This window comes from Centruroides sculpturatus, unplaced genomic scaffold (genome assembly GCF_000671375.1).
Source record: "Centruroides sculpturatus isolate CEXI.00-Female unplaced genomic scaffold, Cexi_2.0 scaffold548, whole genome shotgun sequence".
Classification (NCBI taxonomy): domain Eukaryota; kingdom Metazoa; phylum Arthropoda; class Arachnida; order Scorpiones; family Buthidae; genus Centruroides; species Centruroides sculpturatus.
Window position 1 is genome coordinate 327,284 of NW_019384817.1, and position 22,121 is coordinate 349,404.

The 22,121-nt window shown below is 27.8% G+C and overlaps 1 protein-coding gene across 1 annotated transcript in view; it reads right to left on the bottom strand.

Annotated features, from left to right (window-relative positions):
* The window catches only part of LOC111629865 (protocadherin-like wing polarity protein stan), a 31,332-nt gene that overhangs the window by 4,941 nt on the left and 4,270 nt on the right, over nucleotides 1-22,121 (bottom strand). Inside the window, exons 2-21 of the mRNA XM_023373775.1 lie at nucleotides 16,018-16,217; nucleotides 15,812-15,952; nucleotides 15,518-15,692; nucleotides 15,298-15,423; nucleotides 12,647-12,875; nucleotides 11,304-11,508; nucleotides 11,119-11,228; nucleotides 10,131-10,295; nucleotides 9,892-10,046; nucleotides 9,522-9,688; nucleotides 9,235-9,381; nucleotides 8,264-8,380; nucleotides 8,013-8,175; nucleotides 7,427-7,692; nucleotides 7,149-7,332; nucleotides 5,022-5,123; nucleotides 3,109-3,203; nucleotides 2,790-2,999; nucleotides 362-548; nucleotides 64-288 (exon numbers count right to left, since the gene is read on the bottom strand). Coding sequence (XP_023229543.1) covers nucleotides 64-288; nucleotides 362-548; nucleotides 2,790-2,999; nucleotides 3,109-3,203; nucleotides 5,022-5,123; nucleotides 7,149-7,332; nucleotides 7,427-7,692; nucleotides 8,013-8,175; nucleotides 8,264-8,380; nucleotides 9,235-9,381; nucleotides 9,522-9,688; nucleotides 9,892-10,046; nucleotides 10,131-10,295; nucleotides 11,119-11,228; nucleotides 11,304-11,508; nucleotides 12,647-12,875; nucleotides 15,298-15,423; nucleotides 15,518-15,692; nucleotides 15,812-15,952; nucleotides 16,018-16,217 — 3,369 coding nt within the window. The remainder of the gene's footprint in view (nucleotides 1-63; nucleotides 289-361; nucleotides 549-2,789; nucleotides 3,000-3,108; nucleotides 3,204-5,021; nucleotides 5,124-7,148; nucleotides 7,333-7,426; nucleotides 7,693-8,012; nucleotides 8,176-8,263; nucleotides 8,381-9,234; nucleotides 9,382-9,521; nucleotides 9,689-9,891; nucleotides 10,047-10,130; nucleotides 10,296-11,118; nucleotides 11,229-11,303; nucleotides 11,509-12,646; nucleotides 12,876-15,297; nucleotides 15,424-15,517; nucleotides 15,693-15,811; nucleotides 15,953-16,017; nucleotides 16,218-22,121) is intronic.

Below are 22,121 nucleotides of genomic sequence, written 5' to 3' on the forward strand. Positions count from 1 at the left end.
TATATGAAAAAGTAATCAATATTTAAAATTAGAACTCTTATTATCATTTTGTATTCAAAATACCTTTTGGAATTTTTGATTCAATAAGTTTTAATGGTATAAAGACTTTAGTTGTGTCTCCTTTTATTTTTTTCTGATTAGGATAATTGTTATACTTAGGCAATATAATTGAAGGAGCTTTTGATGACAACGTAAAATCAAGGAAAGGTAAACTTGAAAGATGATGCGAATTATTCTTCTGAAACTGACTGAGATATACCATAGTTTCAATTGTGTCTATACCAAGAACTAGAAAATATGATAGTGTATTAGTCATAAATATGTGATTTTGATTATAAAAACAATTTTAAATTATACATACTTAAATTATCAGTGACAATTTCAAAAGGTGAAATCACATTTTCATCATCGGGCTTACTTATCACCATTAAATATTTTTCTAATAAGTCTAATAAATATTCTGGACCTCTTCCTGTTAATTCTGATATTTGTTTCCATTGAGATAAGTAGTGAAGACTTAAAATGCTGCCTGAAGTTAATACAATACTCTATAAAAGTATAATTATGAAAATATAATAAGTTAAAGTGATACAATTATGGTAATACAGGTTATTCCACTTGGGGGCTGATCCTTTATACTTGCAAATAACTCTAAAACATATGCATGTAACAACACAAAATATGGCTTAAAATGTTCATTATTTCATGCAGAATTGATTGCATGCCATAAAGAGGAGCAAGGGTAACCCATTCTTGCATCATTGATCCAATTTTCTTTGTAGACACTGTATATACCAACCAATATTTGTCCATTTTCAACAAATTTGTGAACCAACTGGACAATTATGAACTTAAGGAAGATTATTTCAAATAGAATGGGCAGTGTACCATACCTATCATGCCAGTATGGAAGCAATCCAGCCATTTTTTGACAGCTGATTCATCTCAACAGGTTTGTGGCCACCATGATTGCCTGATTTAAGCCTACCAGATTTTTTTTTATGTTCTAAGACAAAGGCAAGGTTTATGCAAACAAAATCCAGGACTATTGGACAACTGAAAGAAAACATCTATCATGAAATTGCTGCCATCAACAGTAGCATGTTGTGGAAGACATTCACAAATATGGAACATTGTGTTGCAATGTATGTGGATGTTGGGGTAGACACTTTCAACACCTTTTGTAATGTGGATTTGTTTGACATTAAATAAGATATGTTCACTTTTTACAGCTTGCTATTATATTTATGCATTCCAGAATTATTTGCAATTTTAAAAAGTTAGTCAGCTCTCAGTGGGACACCCTGTATAACATTAAATGTAAAAATAATGATATATAAATTACTAAATTTAAACAACAATTATCATAATTTTTCTGCAATAATCTGCAGGAAGAATTTTTGTTGACAAAAAAGTTTATCATCAAAATGTCTATTTGCTTTCTTGGTGTATCAGCAATTATATGATACAGTTTGCAGAGATATTTAATAATTAAAAAGAAGTATTCTCAAATCTAGGAGAGAAATTAAACAATTCATTTTAATGTTGAAAGCAATGAAAATTTACAATCCAGAATTATAAAATAACTAACTTATCAGTCCTGATTTATGACTATTCATACTTATGAGTGAAACTAATACATCAAAAAAAATTATTTTGAAATCAGATTTTCAGATCAAAATTCCAGGTTGTTGTTGTTCAATGTATACTCAAATATAAACACCAACCGAAACTCAATGTAAAGCAAATAGACAACCACAACTGCCATAAATAATCAGGCTATAATTTGGAAATAAAGATTATACTCATTGTATAAGTCAACCTCCAAATATATAGTAAGCTAATGGTAAACTAGAACTGAAATGTTTAAATAGTTATACTGTAGCTTAATCTACAGTAAAAGTACTGGTATATAAAAAATTCATACTATTTTCATTACAATACTAATTATAATAATCTTGTATAGCTCATACAAGAATGAAAGTGGGCAACAAGATCTAAATAGGACACCACTAAAAATCTTCAGCAAGCTGTAAGAACCTGTTGTAATAAAGTCTACCAGTAAACATATTCATATAAAATCAACATCTTCAATAAAATATCAGCTTACTCAGCAAGGATTATAGTAGCAGCACTGCTATGCTGTATGTATGACAGTAGAATACTGTAGTGTACCTTTACTTATGCTCAGCTATTGGAAACAGTGCATGATGTTGTCTTCATTTATACTGAAGTTTTATTATTATATTACACTATCTTCTATGTTAAAATTAGTTAAATAATTTCACCAAACAAAAGATTTAGTAGAAATATTTGTGATGGCTTGCTGGATTTACTGTAAGTGGTGTATTTTCACGATTAAAAAATGGGTTATGTAAGCCACTCCTAGTATCATTGAATCTCATTCTAAGTCAACAAACTGTGTTTCTCTACTTTCTGACATTCTAAACAAAAATCTCTGAATGCTACTCACTTTGTGGTGAATACTCTGCATGTATTTTTCTGAAGTACTACACCAAAACATAATTCTATAAAATTTTGCTGCATATCTTCAGATACATCAGAATAAAATATTATTCATTATAGTAAAAACATTTTAAACACATTTTAATATTTTTTGTTGATTATAGATATTTGCATAGTACAAATGTCTAAGCAATCATCTGAAACTACTTAGGATAGGCATAAATTTATGTAGAATTTTATGTTACTTGATATCTGCTAATCCTACTGTATTAATGTTTGTATTTTAATATATGTGTACCCAAATACAAGATACTAATACTTACATGAATAAAGTCATTATCATGATAAAACAATAAATTTTGCTTTTCCACTTGAAGTTCATAATTTATAATATAATGAAGTAATTGAAAAATGATAAAAATATCATTTCCAAATAAAACATTTTGTAATTCATGGATAATGGTCATTTTTTCCATAATATCGCCAATTACACTTGAATTTAAAGTTATTTTTCTATCTTCAATATTGGATAACTATTCAAAAGAAGATAAAACTTTATTAAAGTTTTTTGAACTTTTTATATTTCTATATTTTTATTTAATCAGATCACTATTTTAAATACCTATTAATCTCTGAACTTACAATTTTTCTGAGTGGTAGCAATAACTTTGATGTACATTCAAAAATATTTGGTTCTTCCCATCCTCTTCTTAGACTGCAATGTCTCATTACATTACCTAAAGATTAATAAAATTTATATCGTTATTATATTATATTCCAGAATACATGTAAAACATGAAAGGAAGCATACTTTCCCTGGCTTAATATACAGTCGACCCCCCCTATAACACTGTTGATTTTTCCGTTTTATATGAATTCCATTTGTACAAGTCACTTAGATTTTACAAATACGTGTGCTGGGCTGTGAACGGCTCACGTATTTGTAAAATCTAAGTGACTCATACAACATGGAATTCATATAAAACGGAAAAATCAACAGTGCTTTAGGGGGGTCGACTGTATATACACATTCCTCACTTAACAACTAAAATATTAATCTGAATGTCTTCTTTTTATAAATAAACTTTAATGTTTTTGGTACATCATTTTTATAATTTTTTCTGCTTGTATTTTTATGTTCTGCAATATGTAAGAGATGCAAATTAAAACAAAGTTATCTAGTTGGATTTTCCCTTAGATATTTTCTTTATATAAAATAAATAAAGCTAATTAAGTTCCTCTTTTAACGATCAATTCGCTTAATGATCTGATCGTACGAACGGAACTCGGTGGTTAAGTGAGGAATGCCTTTATGCTTTGCATCGATTTCGTTCTATACAGAGCCGGCTCTAAGAATTTTGCTGTCCCTTGCAATATATAGGCTTACTTTGCATCTTCATCCCAATGTCAAATTAACGTTTAAAATTTTAAAAACCATTATGTTAAATTACGTTAAACAACTTTTTTGCCACCCCATGCAAATGCAACTGTTGCATCGTCGGTTGAGTCGGCCTTAGCTCTATAAGTTTTATTAATTTAATTTTTGTTGATGTCGACAGAAAGAAGCAATAAGTTAAAATTTTTCACTTATAATATAGGTAACCAATGCACATATTTCTTTCTATAAAACAAAAACCCTTTGAGTAAAATTTTCTAATCGACTGGGTATGATATAAATGCAATTATTTGTAAAAATTACTAATAAAACAATATAATGAGCGCATCTAACTTTTATAATCAATCAACAGATAAAAATTTCACATACTCTTGTAACAGTTAGAACAGTACAGAGTGGGAAAGAAAGTCACTTAACACCACTGCTACGGAATATAGAACGTACCCAAAGTTAATTCGCTCATGTCAGGAACACATTAGACAAAGGGGATACAGATTGATGTATGTTAATTAAACGCACGGCCGCCATCTTGATGGTGGCCATATTGAATGCAACTCCGAAACTGTAAATGGGAAGGGGGTCGTGTGACACATCATTTGGGGTCAGAATTTCACAAAGAATTGGTTGCTGAAAGATTTTATTGACCTACCTTGAACAGTTACAGAGTTATGCACGTTACATGATATGCTCAATGTATCAATACATTCTTTGGGTACATTCTATATTCTGTAGCAGAGATGTTAAGTGACTTTCTTTCCCACCCTGTAGAATTATGAAATATTGTTAGTGAAAACCCAATTATAAAGGGCTTTAAGAAATGTGTTACTAACAACTTTGACAGAACAGAGTATGATGACAACGAAATAGAAAATAGAAATGATGATAGGGAAAGTTCCGACGAAGATGAAAGTGATGAAGTTTTATTTTAATAACTTTATAAATTTTTTAACGAAAATTGCTAACTTTTTGTATGAAATAAACTTAATAAAAGGTCGACTTACAATATATTCGGGTCTCATTATTGCTTTTTTTTTTTCAAAAAGTAAGGATCCCAAAATTGGAGATCGCCTTATATTCAGACCAATATGATATTTTTCAATTCATAAACATTAGAATTAAACTTTTAGTCGTAAGAAATTATTTTTATTCTAAAACTTACCAATTGCACCATTCGGACATGGCTGTACCGTTGTTTGATCAAAGGGAGTTCTGTTCCACCAAATATTATTACTAAATGATTTAGGACATCCATTGTATATCACTAGTAAATAACATAAAAATTACTTTATTTTATAAAAAAGAAAAATCTAATTTTTTAAAGTTAAATGAACAAATTATAAAACATTTAATATAAACATTTTAAAATTATTTTCAATAAACTTTCATTTTAAATTATATTCTCTCTACCTCAAATTAGTAGCTTGTCCCTGTATATCAATAATCCCTGTTTAACAATAGAGTCGTGCCGGTGTTATCTATCTAACACCTTTCAGGGGGAAATTTTTGAATTGAAATAACGTGACTTCCGGTTTGAATCGGAACTTGTATATAGTTAATTGAGGCCTCCAGACCCTAAGGTTTCCAAACTTACAGGAAGAATTTGGTCTCGTCTTTCATCTATCTAACTCCGTTCTCGAAATTAAGGAAAGGCGGACAGAGAAGCGACAGGGAAATTTATAGGTGTACAGTTTTTTCAAATTGAAACCCAATTAACTCATTCCCAGACCCTAAAAAATACTCATTTCGATAAATTTAAAACAGCAAATGTGCATAATTTAAGGTTAAAAATAAAATTAAATGTCCTAATAGAGACGTTGCCGCCGACGTCTTCATCGCGAAAACGTGTACGTTGGACGTTCAGCGCCGCCTTCTTGTAAGCCTAGAAGTTTGACAATGGCGTTTGGAACGTCGAGCATAATAACACTGACGTTCCAAACGCCATTGTCAAACTTCTAGGCTCACAGGAAGGCGGCGCTGAACGTCCGACGTACACGTTTTCGCAATGAAAACGTCGGCCGCAATCTCTCTAATAATAAATTAAAACATGAAAACCATAAGTAAAATACGTAAATATTGTATAATAAATTGAAAATTGCATTTACTAGTCGCACACTGTCGACTTCGGTATCTTATACAAGGCCACCAGATCCACGACAGATGATACCGCTTTAATGCTTCGCAGTAAGTTCCTTTTTCATCTCCATCATCAATATTACAACCTTCCTCTTAAACTTTCATGCTTCCATTCACTTCTCGGATGCCACGGCTAACAAGTAACTTAAAGGTTATATTGGGTCGAACGGGAAGTTTTTGCGTATTTTTAACAGCTTTAACATAAATTACACAACTGTTATAATTAAATCTAACACATTAACAATATAACATTACTAATGTTATAGTGTAATGTGTAGGGGAAGATGCTCCTAAACTTCTAACGTGTCAAATGTAGTTTATAAAGTTCCGTTCAAGAAGTTTCGAATTAAAGGATTCAAAACGTATGGGCGCTCAAAAGCTGTTGACGAAGAAAATTTACAGGAATAATTTGTTGAAAATCGACGAATAACACACAATATATACAACTAAATACGCCAAAAATAAAGCATAAAAAGCTCTGAAAGCATATGAGCGTAACTCAAAAGCTAGAGCGAGAGACGACTTGAGCGAAGAATAGATTCCCCTTTAGCCTACGCTTCCAGTGTATATTTTTGTCAAATTAGCGTTCGAAGGTGGAGTCGTTCGTAGTACGAGTTACCACTGTATTAATTTTAAATACCAAAGAATTTTAATTGTGATTTCTTTATTTTTTTACGAAAATACTGTATCACTTTTTTGAGAAATGTTACTCTTAAAAATGTGTTTCCCAAAATTCTCACTTTTCTAATGTCTAGAGCTAGCCTTTTGATACAATTATATCTAAAAAAAACTATTTGTATTTTGTTTATATTTAAATTTTTCTCTGTAAACATTCATATTATTGTCCTAAAAGTACTGTACTATAGTATATATTCGAATAATTATAAATCATAAATATAAAATTACAAAATTTGTCATATTTGATTTTTAATTAACAGAAAATAGCAAAATATGAACATTCTTCATAAGATACTATTTTATTATAAAATACTTAATTTAATAGACTTTTTTATATAATTATAATGGTATAATCAGTGCTATAATTAACTTTTCATATGCCCTGTGCAAGATTATATTTTTGTGTTCCCCTTTTTTTTGGAAAAAATTTGGTATACAAATTATCAAACTAAAATAAATTGAAGAAATTTCTAACCTTCACATCCACGTAATGTAACTTCAGCAAATGGGCTTGAGCATAAATCACAATGTTTTCCAATAACTCCAGGCCTGCAATGGCATTGTCCTGTTTGGTAATTGCATCGATTGTTATATGATCCTGTCATATAACAATTACATGGAATGCAAATATCACTGTTTTCTGGCTTATAATGATTCTCCTGTTAAAACATTTTTGTATATATATTATTATATAAAATTTTTTTGTTTTTTTTAAGAAAGATTATATAACTTATTTTTAAAAAATCAGTTTACCTCACAAACACATTCTCCTGTAGTTTTATTACAGTTTGCATCATATCCTTTAGCAGTATTGCAGTTACAAGGACCACAGATAGGACTTCCCCACCACATAGAAGGGCATGTATGATTCAATAATATTTCACAATATTTTCCAGAATATGCTGAATTGCAAGAGCATCTGTATCCAATGTTATCTTTATTACTCATAAATATACATGTACCACCATTCAAACATGGGTTTAAACTACATACTGATTGACATTTTTCACCAATATAACCTAAATATAAAATTTATATATTTATTAAAAACTGATAATTATTTTATTGGTGTAAATTAATATAAATAATTAAGCATTTAGAAATACAAAAAATAAAATTTGAAAATTTAATTGTGTTGATATTGCAACACATTAAATTTTATGAATTATTTTTCCAATTAAGACATCTTTTTTCTATTTGAATGTAATAAGATTTAGTATTTATATTTTAAGGCATATTAAGACAATTGATTGATTATATTAACCAAAATTAAATGTAATATAACCATTTAATTATTTTTAAATAAAAATTTAAATTTTTCATAATAAACGTATATTACCTGGTTTGCATTTGCAAGTGTAATTATTCCATAAATCAACACAATAGCTATTAAGAGGACATGGATTTGGATTGCATACATCTGGTGCATAGCATCCTTCAACTATATTATTTTCTATAACAGGGTGGATCAATGAATCAGTAATACTTCCAACATGCACATCCTAAATTAAAAATTAGTTTATTTATTATTATTATATAAACCAAATAAACTTTAGTTAAGAAGCAAAAAAATTAACAATTAAAACATACTTTTATACATCCATCAAAATTTATTGTGGTTTGTTTTCTATCTAACATTTCTAATCCGCCAATTGAAATTTTTCCAACGTAAAGTGATTTGACATTACCCTTGAATTCCTTTTGCATCTGAAAAATAAGATAAAAATTTTACAAACACATAATTTAAAATAATATAATCTACTCAAGGAATTAATATTTAATCAAATTTGTTCAGATATTATGAAAAACATATAAATTCTCTTTAGAAACTAATTTATGACTTGAAAGGAATAATAAATTAACTAATTAATATTTCTTAATAACTTACAAACTTTAAATATTAATCATTAATATTTCTTGTGAATTTAATAACTTTATTTTTTAAAAAATGCATGAATTAATTACCAGTAATAGGAAGCAAGGGTTCTAGTAAATTTCCAAAATAAAAATAATTATGATTCTTTTTTATTTAGTATTATGAATCTTAAAATATAAATATAAAATTTAATTTTTATAATTATAGCTACATGAGAATTAAAAGGACTTTGAATTAAAAGATTCAAATTTATTATGTTTTTAACATAATAAATCACCTTTTTAATATAAAAACCTTACAATAATCATATAGTAAATACAATTATTATTCTAAATTATCAAATAAAGAAAATATATCACAAAAAGTAATAATAACAAATTGCATAATGACATTAACTAAATGTTGAAATCAAAAAATCAGAATTCTAGTCCCATAATTTCTGTAATGATTGTTTTAATGATCACTTCAATTATGAAATGATAGTAATGGCTTTTATTTATTAATTACAGTTATCAATATTCTAAACCATAAAGATATCAGTAATGATGGATATAAATATGAATGAATTATTTTATATAAACATAACAATTTCCTTAAATAACTATTTTAATTAATAATTATTATAATTTTTAAAATCTATTTTTAGTTTGTCTATAAATAACTATTATACATAATAATTTCATACCTTAAATTGATCATAGTCTAAGTTTAACTCAATGTACTTTGCTGTCCAAATTGCATCAACATTGTGCCATTTTCCATCATTAACTTTAATGCTATCTATTTCCATACTCTCATTATTAAAAGAATATCGAAGAATACTTTTTGTTATCTGAAAAATCAAAGAAAATTCTTGTTGGAGATCTTTAAATATTTGTAGAAAACATTAAGATGAAATCAAAAATTTTAAATTAATGAAAACATTCATAAGTTAATTATTTATTAAGTTATATTCTTTAAATAATAACTTACTTCTAATTTAACTTGACTATTAGCACCGAGTTGAATTTGTAAAAGTAAACCATTCTTTTTTCTACTTCTAAATGATAATCCTACGGACCAAGGAAGTTGAATTGGATGCAAACGAGGAATATAAACAAGGAATCCTTTTCCCGAAAACTGTTTAATAATATTTTCCACTAATAAATAATTTAAAAACTTTAATTAATTTTAAATAATTTTTAAAATGCAATGATTTTAATTTATATAATTGAAATTTGAGTTTAAAAATCTATAAAGTTTGACTCTAATAATTTTTATATTTAAGAATAAATACATCCATAAAGATTTCTGTAATTTATATTATTATTTTTTAGATATATATTGATAATTAATAGCTAACCTTTTCCACAATCTTTTCCTATAAAACCAGGTTTGCAATGACATATAAATGAATCCCAACCATCTTCACATATGCCACTATTATGACAGGGATCTGATTTACAAAAATTTTCTTTCTTTTTGCAGCCTGTTTCTGTACCATTAACACTTATGAAACTATAAAACAAATGTAAATAAATTAATTGATTATTTATTGTAGATTTTTCAATCACATTATTAAAAATAAATTAGTATTTTTACCCATCCAGATCTAATAGTTTGTGATCAATATACACATCAGAGATACATCCGACAAAATGTCTTTCAATGTTATGTAAACAATTGAGTGATGACGGGAGGCCTCCAATTAATAAAGGTCCCGTGAGATCTAAAAATCGATAACAAGTTTGCATTGTGTCTACACATCTGCAAAATAAATAATTTAGAACTGAATATAATATAGCATTAAGAACTTTATAAAATTAAATTTGTTTTTAATTTTTCTCAATTATAAACACAATATCTTTAAAAAAATATAATTTAAAATTCCTCCAAAATCTAATTTAAATTGATAACATTTAAAATCATCATAAAATATAATTGTATTTAGTTAATGTTGATAAAAAAATATATATATAATTTTAGTATATATCTCTTTATAAATGATAATTTAATTGGACTTTCTTAGCATTAATCAATGGGTTTTTTTTTCTTTCTTATTTTTGTACAAAAAGTTATATTTTTTCTAGAAATAAGAAAAACTTAAACCATTATTATCATAATTCATACTATTTTAGTCATAATAGGAACATTTCCAAGTTTGTATTTCAAAAATAGCATAAATCATCATTAGTTCTTTAAAAAAGTTTTATCAAATTCTGGAATATTATTGATTAAGACTAACTTTTATTTCAATTTAATATAGATTTGGGTGGCCAGATGGTCAAAGCATTTAAGGATCAGCCTACTGCTCTGGAACTTTTGATTAAATCCAGGCAAATAATTCCCAGGAATTTTTCATTCCAGATTTTTCAGGCTCTGTACTCACCACTTAGCTGCCCCCCATTGTGTGCCTGACCAAACCCACAATGAATATGATTAAAAAGGTCCTTTTAGAATGAAAAGGGTCAAAAATAAAAATGAATACATATATATTTGATAGTAATTAACTTTAAAAGAATGTAATATTAAATACTTTAATATTAATTATTAATTTAAATTATAATACTAATCCATTAAGTAATCATACCTTTCTTCTAAATTAAATGTTGTAAAGTTTGCGCAATCATAATTTCCCAACATTTTTCCAAATTGCAATGATAAAGCTTTGTCGCAGTTATCAACAATTAATGTTATAGTCTGAAATGGATATGCATTATATTTAAATGTTTAATTAAAACATTAATATATGCTGTATTAATGTTTTATATTTACCCTGTTTAAATATATTAATTCAACTTCGTGCCAAAGACCGTCACTGATTCCGTGAGGTATATCTACATTAACTTTACTGATGTTAGAACCAACAGAAAAAGAAAACCATATTTGAGAATTGATAATTTCTAGAGCTATGAAGTCATGTTCTTCATTGTAACGTCCATTATATATTAAAAGACCATTAGTTTCACGAGTTGCAAATCTGAAAATAAAACATTTAATAATAGCAATTTCAATGTTGTTATATAAAGTAATGGAATAGAATATCACAAAAAGAAAAAATGTTATCATTTCTTTTCTAGTATTGATTTCTGAAGCTGGTGCCGTTTTGTCTCCTGATTCAATATTATTTTGTTTTGCGCTATTTCTTTATACAAACTTAAAACTCTATTGTTTTTTTTATATAATTTACTATAATAAGTTAAATATTTTTTATAATAAATTTCAATATAAATCTCTTTTATTACATAATTATGTAATTGTTATTATTAAGTAAGCATTTCAATTTATTTATGTATAATTTTTAGAATTAAAAATGTGCATAACTAAATTGAATAATAACGTTCTTATTCTTCTTTTATTCACCAATAAGTTCAGATTTATTTAATATATAAAATCCACATTTCAGTAATTCACTTATTATAGGATTTATCAAGAATTTCTCTGAATTTTACAGTTAAAAATCAAATGATGTTAAATAAAAATAAATTTTTTTAATGTTTAAATCAATCAGTCATTGCTAATAAGAAAACTTTGGATAGATTTTGGATAGATATTACAATTTCTTTAATTGCTAAATTGCAGGAGGAAAAAAAAAACATCTCGCAATTACCTCATCCGAGTTTGCCCTCGGCAACAAAATCTAATTAAGATTATCAGGAGTTTCCCCATAGTATGAGAGTTTCCTTAGTTTCTCTTTTATTTGATTTTTATGTTCTTTATTCTATATGATAAAAAATAATTCCAGAATTCTAGATCAAGTATTGATTTCTTATTTTAGAAAAATTTAGATCAATTTGTTATCACTTCTATAAATATTAATTAGATATAAATTAAAATATTAATTTTAATATTAGTTATTGTATAGATATATTTTGCAAAATATATACATTGTTTAAATTATATATTGAATGTATATAATATTGAAACTTATTTTTTTAGCATATTTGTGTTGAGGTGAAACCTGATTTACAGGAGCAGAAGGATTTCTTGTTGGGGGGAAAAAAAATCAATTATAAAATTAATATTTAAGTAAGATGTTATATAGATAATACATTGTTAAATTTTCTATTGATAAATAATTATGTAAAGACTAATAAATTCATTTATATTATACTAACTTCAGTTTTATATGGAAACGATGGCGACGATTTAAAGCTGGAAACATCAAATATGAATCTTTAAGAAAACTTCTGGATTTTAACTGACATAAAGGCGTTCTCCACAATTCGTCATAGGTACAATTCAAACATTCAAAACCTCCGTCTTTACGATTTAAGCAGTAAGAATCGCCGTGACAGACATTTGGTGAGCAGCGCCCTTTAAAAACATTCGTCTCACATCGCTCACCTGTCAAAAGAAAATAATAAAACATAGCTTCTTTTTTTTTAAAAAAAAGGAGATATCAAATGGTATTTTATAATTAAAATAAGTTTATTTAGTGCGTATTATATTCGATTACAAAAGTAGGTTAAAATATAGGTGTGTAACCTATTTGCTCTTCCTTATTATACTCGTCCTTTGCATTCAAATCGATAGGGAATTGTTCTGTTACTTTAACATGACTATAACAGTATTATTAGCTAAGTAAATAAAAAAAAAAAAGAACTAGTCCAATCATTTATCATTAGTTTAAAGAATGTGCTATTTAGGAACTGGTTAATCAATACATTCACTTCAGCTAAACTTCAGTTAAGATTTTATTTTTAATAAAAGTTTCACTAGTCTTGGATTTATTTTTCCCTTTATCGATCTAAAAGTAAATAGAATAATACCAAGTTCTATTTGCTCTAGTGAAATATAATGAAATTTTCAGCTTATTTTTAGTATGAAAAAAAAAATAACAATTATATCTTCTATAAAAATTTAATAAGTTATAAATTATTACTAAACTATGAAAAGTACATTATATACATAAATTCTGATTATAAATAATAAAAAAAATAGGCCAAAAATCCGTTTAGATGTAACAGTTAAAAGATAATATAATTTTGAGTGGTTTTACTGTTAAAAACAACTGTTTATTTATTCAATTGTTTTAATTTATTTTCGATGAAAGATTATAAGAAGTTTCTATCGCAACAAGTAAGATTTATTCCCCGGAAAGATATTATCAAGAAGAGTTTATGGTGCTGAAACTGTTATATGTCAACAGTCAAGTGCATGGTATTGTACGGCATCGACTGAAGTCCAGTAATCGATACAGCTAACTCTTGACATATGTATTCCTTACACGGTATATTGAGCAGAAATGCTTCCTTTTTTTTTTTTATCATTTTCTCACGTTTTCTAATATATTTCTAAAACTTTACGAATCTCGAAAAAAAATTCCGTATTTTCCTTTTTGTCTACTTTTTACTTTATTAAAAAAATAGTAACAATTAAGATGTATAAGTATAAAATAATTTCAGATAGATAACAACAACATAGAGTTGGTATGGAAACAGAATTCGACATTAACTGATAATTGCTAAGCAATAAACATATAACACGAATGCACGCTTTTAGACTTTTTATGTGATTTTTTTATAGTTAGTGGCTTCATTATCGAATAGGAAATAACTTAAATATTCACACTTTATGCAGATATTTACATTTAAAAAACGAATTAACGAGTTTACGCTTTTAATGCTTTTAATTCAAGATCACTAGAGAAAGGATTATCGCGTTGAGAGATAGTAAGTAAAACCCTCTTCCAAATCTAAGGGAGGAGAAGTCGTATAGTGGAAAAACTAGCAATAAAAGTATCCTGGAGAAATAAAATATTCCCCCAAGTAATGACAGGAAGTATCAGTCGATGAAACATTAGAAGGGCGGTCACGTCTGAACTTCGGATTTCTGTCTTTCGTCTAGAAGAGGGACCAAGATGGACTGAAATAGATTGATCCCTAAGCTTTTATTATCGAATAAAAACTCTATAAAGTTTATTCTCTTTTTTTTTCCTAAAATTAATAATAAATTCTCATACAAAAACCTTACATAAAATCAGTTTCTAAGCTTGAAATGATGACTCTATAAGCTTAATTAACTGACCGTAAAGATATACAGTATTTAATTAGTTTACACGATATATTCTCGATCGCTTCGATTTATATATTAAAGCGTTTATATTTACGTTAATATCGCATCTGTCTCGCTTTATAAATGAGTGAACGTGTTCGATATAAAGCTATACGGGCGATGCCATTCCATTTGTTTATAAGGGGATTTTACAATGCTACAATAAACACGCTAATACCCAACAAGAATGTTAATACAAACTTTAGAAATAAATAAATAACTTGTACTAGTTGAAGCGTAGAATAAAAGGAGAGATTAATCATTAATTGTATATTATGAATAATTAAATATAATGTAAATTCGAGATAATGATGTTTAATGTAGTGTACGAAATAAATTATTTGCATAAGGGATACGTCAATGGGAGGAGAATTTACATTTAAGGAACTTTTGATGGAGTAAATTGCGTTAATGAAAGAATAATATTGATCTTAGTTACTGTTTTACACTGGCTAAAAATCTAATTTTCCACAAATTTTATTTTAGAAATGTATTTATTCAGACGTTAAAATTGTTTTCTTAACCAAATTCCTGACTTCAAAGCAGAAAATTCCTTTGAGATTTTAAAGTTTAGAATATTTTATTAAATGTAAAAATCTAATTTTGTAGTAGAAAAATCTTTAAAACAGGCAAAATAACAAAAGGTTCTTTTAAAGATTCTCTTTTAGAAGATAAAAGCCGAATTTCTTAAAGTATTTATAAAAATCTTTACCTATATATCCGTTTTCACATATACAAGTGAAACCGTTTTCTTTCTGTTGACATCTTCCACCGTTTTCACACGGACTCGAATAGCACAAATTAACTTCTGTATCACATTCGTATTTATGATTCATGCCTTAAGTTAAAAAGGGGGGGAAATAAAAAATTGCTTGTGAAAATAATATATAGAAAATGTGTGGGGGGGAAAAATAAAACTTACTAAAATTTACCTGTAAACCCGGGTGGACATTTACAAGAATACGTGTTAATGGGGTGTATAGAACGAAATATAATAGTTTCGGAAGATATAAACTTAGAGGAATTTCCATATTTCGTGACAGAATGACATTCTTCATAACTAATACACGGTTCGTGGACACATAAGTCATCTTCGAACGGTAATACCTGTCAAGAAAAATCATAATCATTAGGAAGCTTTAATGAATTTTTATCTATTCTATAAGTTGAATTAATTTAATTAACTATTAAGGTCAAATCGTTGGAAATTAAGTCATTTTTTTTACCTCTTTTCTGAATAACTGGGAGAGAAAATTACGTCGTAGATATATAATAGATTCTAATTTTTTCCTTTCGTGATATTCTTTATCTCTGACTTTAACAGCAAAAGTGACGTTGAGTATTCTGTTTTTAACTTCTGTATCATCCTGAAAAATCATTCCAGTTATAAAATTTACAATAAATGAGTTTATAAAATCATTTTAAAACTTACTTTTATATTAAATACAACTACATTTTCTTTAGAACAAGGAACCGTAGATGCTATTCCTTCTATAAACAATTCGTACACAGATGATAAGAAAATCTTCTCGTTTACTTCTTTTAATCTTAAAGTAACGCTATTTTTCAGCATTTCGTCACTAATCTGTCGTATATACAGTCTACAAGTGGCTGTTACTTCATTAACTCCGTCTACATTTTTTAAAAAAACACGTATCTTTTACAATATTTTACTCAGTTTTATTTTATCTTTTAATCATGTAAATAATCTACCTATAAATTATCTTTTCTTTTAAATAAAAACAAAGATGAAAGTACATTAGCATCTTTGAAAATCCCCGAAGAACTAAGATGCAATTTCCATTTAAACGGATAAGAATTAATAACATAAAATGAAACTCGTTAAATTTTTTCAGAAGTCATATAAACTTTGTTTCGCTTACAAGAGAGATAGAGAATACAATTTTTAAACTTGTCCTTGTATACCGGAGGTTTAAATCCGACACAGAACATTAACTTCTTTTCCAATGGAAATGTCCATTCGGAGCGCAATAAAACTCTGTTACATCTTGATTTTCCCTGCTACATCTCTCCATAGGGGCGATATCAAACTGATTTACTACTCGCCCCCTTACCAAGTGGTTAATGGAAGTTGTTTCGACTCAATCGATTGTTGTTTCTAAAATTAATTTTCCAAGAAATGGGTGAGTCATCGATTACTATCGAGAGATGTCATTATTTTCGAAAAATCCTTTTATATTGATTACGTTTTTTTTTTGAATAATGAAACGTCGAAGAAGTGCTCTCGATTGTTAGTAATTTCATTGTAATTTAAACTCTCTCTCTCTCTCTCTCTGTCGGTATATTAATTTTATGTTAATATTTGGAGATAATATAAATATAGAAATGAATAAATGATAAATTTACAGCATTAAAAATAGGATGAATCATCTAAAATCTGGATATTGATTTGACACGTGACAGACACCACTGCAAATTCGCCATCAATCATGAAAAATTGTCATCGAACGTTTGACTTTTAGATGAATAAAACGTGACGATAGTTAAATAGGAATTTCTAGTATAATTTGGTAAGTTTTCCTCTATTATTTCCAATAAAAAATTAAACGTTAATACCGAATTTGTCATTGTTTATTCTTAATTAATTACCAGTTTATTCTAGGAAACATTCGAAGAGAAAATTAATACAATTATTTATTATATAATAAATATACAACAATTTACTTATAATTTAGTGAATTCGTATAATAATTTTTCCCATAAATAATAATTTAATTTGAATTTATTAACTTATAAAATGTAATTGGATGTAATTGCGAGTTAAATCCTAACACCCTTCATAACTTATTTAATAAAAATTAGGACCGATAACTGTTTAAATTAATTAATTCCGAACCATCAATAGACGTATATAATAAGAGTTTGAAATGTTCTTGCATCGACGACAGGTGATGCATCTATTTTTTCCTTTATATGCTTAAAAAAATGAATGGAAGAAGAAGGGGAGAGCCTCATAAGAGCTCTTTCTCTCATAAAAAAGAGCGAAAAAAATACGTCACGTTCAAAAGCAATAGGGAATATATCAAGAGAGGAAGAAACCTTTGGTCGTTATAGCAACGGTCCTTATAGAATTAGAACTCTCTTACTAAATAAAAAGAGAGAAACTAACTAATAAAGAACAGGAGAATGAAAGCTATACAGAAAAATTCAATTATGTAGCCGAATTCATCCTTATTTTCAGAAAGTAAATTTGTTTATTAAGTTATTTTATTTACTAGTAAATTTGTTAACGTTAGCGACAACATTTATAGAACTACATCACTCTCGCTTAGTAAAAAAAAAAACTTTATTAAACCGAGCCACTTGAATTTTATAGAATCGATTTAACAATATAATAAAAGCCCTAAAGCAGTGGAAGATAATTCAATTTTGTAGAAGGAAATCTTCTCGTAACTGTTCTTCTCTTAATTTGAAAAAAAAAAAATAAATAAATTTTCTGCCTGCTAACAGGGACGTAAATCAAATGAAGTAGCAAATGTCGAGTTAACGAGAAACGGATCACATAATTTGTTTTAACAAGAAGAGACGAGAGAAAGAGTATTTTTCTCTCTTCAATAATTCGGAATTTTTATTTGTAAATATATATTGTATATATTACCATTTCCAGGAGACAATTCTCTTAATTAAAGCTAGCAGAATAACAGATGAGAATCATCTCTGGAGTCTTCATTTGCTCCAGAGGAACAGAGTAATTATCTAAACCTATTAAATATGAAGGATGCTAAATACTTCAGGGTAAAACTCTGCTACACTTCAACATTAATTAATTTAAAAACATCGAAAATATAATTATTCAACTTAATAAAATACATATTTTATAAAATAAAATTAATATTTAAGTAAGATGTTATATAGATAATACATTGTTAAATTTTCTATTGATAAATAATTATGTAAAGACTAATAAATTCATTTATATTATACTAACTTCAGTTTTATATGGAAACGATGGCGACGATTTAAAGCTGGAAACATCAAATATGAATCTTTAAGAAAACTTCTGGATTTTAACTGACATAAAGGCGTTCTCCACAATTCGTCATAGGTACAATTCAAACATTCAAAACCTCCGTCTTTACGATTTAAGCAGTAAGAATCGCCGTGACAGACATTTGGTGAGCAGCGCCCTTTAAAAACATTCGTCTCACATCGCTCACCTGTCGAAAGAAAATAATAAAACATAGCTTCTTTTTTAAAAAAAAAAGGAGATATCAAATGGTATTTTATAATTAAAATAAGTTTATTTAGTGCGTATTATATTCGATTACAAAAGTAGGTTAAAATATAGGTGTGTAACCTATTTGCTCTTCCTTATTATACTCGTCCTTTGCATTCAAATCGATAGGGAATTGTTCTGTTACTTTAACATGACTATAACAGTATTATTAGCTAAGTAAATAAAAAAAAAAAAGAACTAGTCCAATCATTTATCATTAGTTTAAAGAATGTGCTATTTAGGAACTGGTTAATCAATACATTCACTTCAGCTAAACTTCAGTTAAGATTTTATTTTTAATAAAAGTTTCACTAGTCTTGGATTTATTTTTCCCTTTATCGATCTAAAAGTAAATAGAATAATACCAAGTTCTATTTGCTCTAGTGAAATATAATGAAATTTTCAGCTTATTTTTAGTATGAAAAAAAAAATAACAATTATATCTTCTATAAAAATTTAATAAGTTATAAATTATTACTAAACTATGAAAAGTACATTATATACATAAATTCTGATTATAAATAATAAAAAAAATAGGCCAAAAATCCGTTTAGATGTAACAGTTAAAAGATAATATAATTTTGAGTGGTTTTACTGTTAAAAACAACTGTTTATTTATTCAATTGTTTTAATTTATTTTCGATGAAAGATTATAAGAAGTTTCTATCGCAACAAGTAAGATTTATTCCCCGGAAAGATATTATCAAGAAGAGTTTATGGTGCTGAAACTGTTATATGTCAACAGTCAAGTGCATGGTATTGTACGGCATCGACTGAAGTCCAGTAATCGATACAGCTAACTCTTGACATATGTATTCCTTACACGGTATATTGAGCAGAAATGCTTCCTTTTTTTTTTTATCATTTTCTCACGTTTTCTAATATATTTCTAAAACTTTACGAATCTCGAAAAAAAATTCCGTATTTTCCTTTTTGTCTACTTTTTACTTTATTAAAAAAATAGTAACAATTAAGATGTATAAGTATAAAATAATTTCAGATAGATAACAACAACATAGAGTTGGTATGGAAACAGAATTCGACATTAACTGATAATTGCTAAGCAATAAACATATAACACGAATGCACGCTTTTAGACTTTTTATGTGATTTTTTTATAGTTAGTGGCTTCATTATCGAATAGGAAATAACTTAAATATTCACACTTTATGCAGATATTTACATTTAAAAAACGAATTAACGAGTTTACGCTTTTAATGCTTTTAATTCAAGATCACTAGAGAAAGGATTATCGCGTTGAGAGATAGTAAGTAAAACCCTCTTCCAAATCTAAGGGAGGAGAAGTCGTATAGTGGAAAAACTAGCAATAAAAGTATCCTGGAGAAATAAAATATTCCCCCAAGTAATGACAGGAAGTATCAGTCGATGAAACATTAGAAGGGCGGTCACGTCTGAACTTCGGATTTCTGTCTTTCGTCTAGAAGAGGGACCAAGATGGACTGAAATAGATTGATCCCTAAGCTTTTATTATCGAATAAAAACTCTATAAAGTTTATTCTCTTTTTTTTTCCTAAAATTAATAATAAATTCTCATACAAAAACCTTACATAAAATCAGTTTCTAAGCTTGAAATGATGACTCTATAAGCTTAATTAACTGACCGTAAAGATATACAGTATTTAATTAGTTTACACGATATATTCTCGATCGCTTCGATTTATATATTAAAGCGTTTATATTTACGTTAATATCGCATCTGTCTCGCTTTATAAATGAGTGAACGTGTTCGATATAAAGCTATACGGGCGATGCCATTCCATTTGTTTATAAGGGGATTTTNCGATTGTAAACGTTTCAGAAAATTGATCAAATTGAAAATAGTTCGTTTGATTTTCGGCAATTCTCTTCAGCGGTAGGTGTTATATAACAATTACTATGGTTATTGAAATATTGGATGTAAATGGGGTTTGCTTGCAAAACCTCCGCTGACGAAGTCGCGGGTAACAGCTAGTATAATTATATAAAACAATTATATACAGTCGAATCCCTTATAACACTGTTGATAATTCTGTTTTATATGAATTCCATGTTGTACGAGTCACTTAAATTTTACAAATACGTGAGCCGTTCACAGCCTGGCACACTTATTTGTAAAATCTAAGTGACTCGTACAACATGGAATTCATATAAAACGGAATAATCAACAGTGTTATAGGGGGGGTCGACTGTGTAAAATACAAAACATTAAAATGTAAAGAAAATGGCGAAACGTAGAGATCGTTGTTCATTAAGTTAACAACACGTAATAGATGAATGCTAATGAAAAACGAAAAGTTCGGCACTAAAATAAACAAATCTCGAGAGTTTCATCATTGAAAAGGGTCGAGATATAAAAAATTCGTTTTATTTTTATGTTAAGATTTTTACATAAATAAATTTTTGTGTAAATCAGATAATAAAAGAGGGAAAAAATGTGCATTTATAAAGCCAAAAGAAGAAAAAAAAATTTATATTTCTAAGAAAAGTTGAACTTATCTCCTTCTTCCGAAAATACTTTTCCTGCAGGAAAAAAAAAGCGCAGTATTTTCATGAATAATAAATAACTCCCACACAGTGTCACGTGAATTATTCATGAAACCACAATATCACAAGAGCACACCAGTTTCGGAAATTATATCCGACGTATTTATGATCATTACTTTCCCCAGTACGTTGGCTTTCCCTACTTACCGACCGTCACAATCGACACTTCGGCACGGTTCCACCTCCTACCCCCCAAAAAAATCTCAAAATGTTAATTATCCCTGGCGAGTGGATGAAATTACATACAAATTTCCCTATAACAAATCGATGACGGATAATTGAGATTTACGACAACAATCAACTTCAATCGTCGAAAGGACACGTTTCTCCACTTATCACTTTCGGTGTATTAACGGGGGTTTTTTACCAAATCGTTGGAAAATTACTTCATTTTGTTCACCAATTACGAATCTCGAGACATATTCGTACGTCGAGAAATCGATAACGCCATTACTCGGAACTGATTTTACACTTTCGCAGGGGGTAGACAGTGACCGTTAGGACACCTGGCAAACCTTCAGGAAAAAAAAAAAAAAAAATAATCGATACAAAAGCTATAGCGTGAGTTGTAACCATCTGCTGAAGATTTTAAATATGTTTTTTTTTGTGTTTGAAACTAGATAAATAAATGAGAATATCGCTTGGTCTATGCCTACTTTTGATCAATAAGAACATGTGACATTTTATGTTTTCCTTGGTTAAAAATATAATCGTACTGGAAAACATTATTAGCTAGTGGTGGAAATTGTCGATAA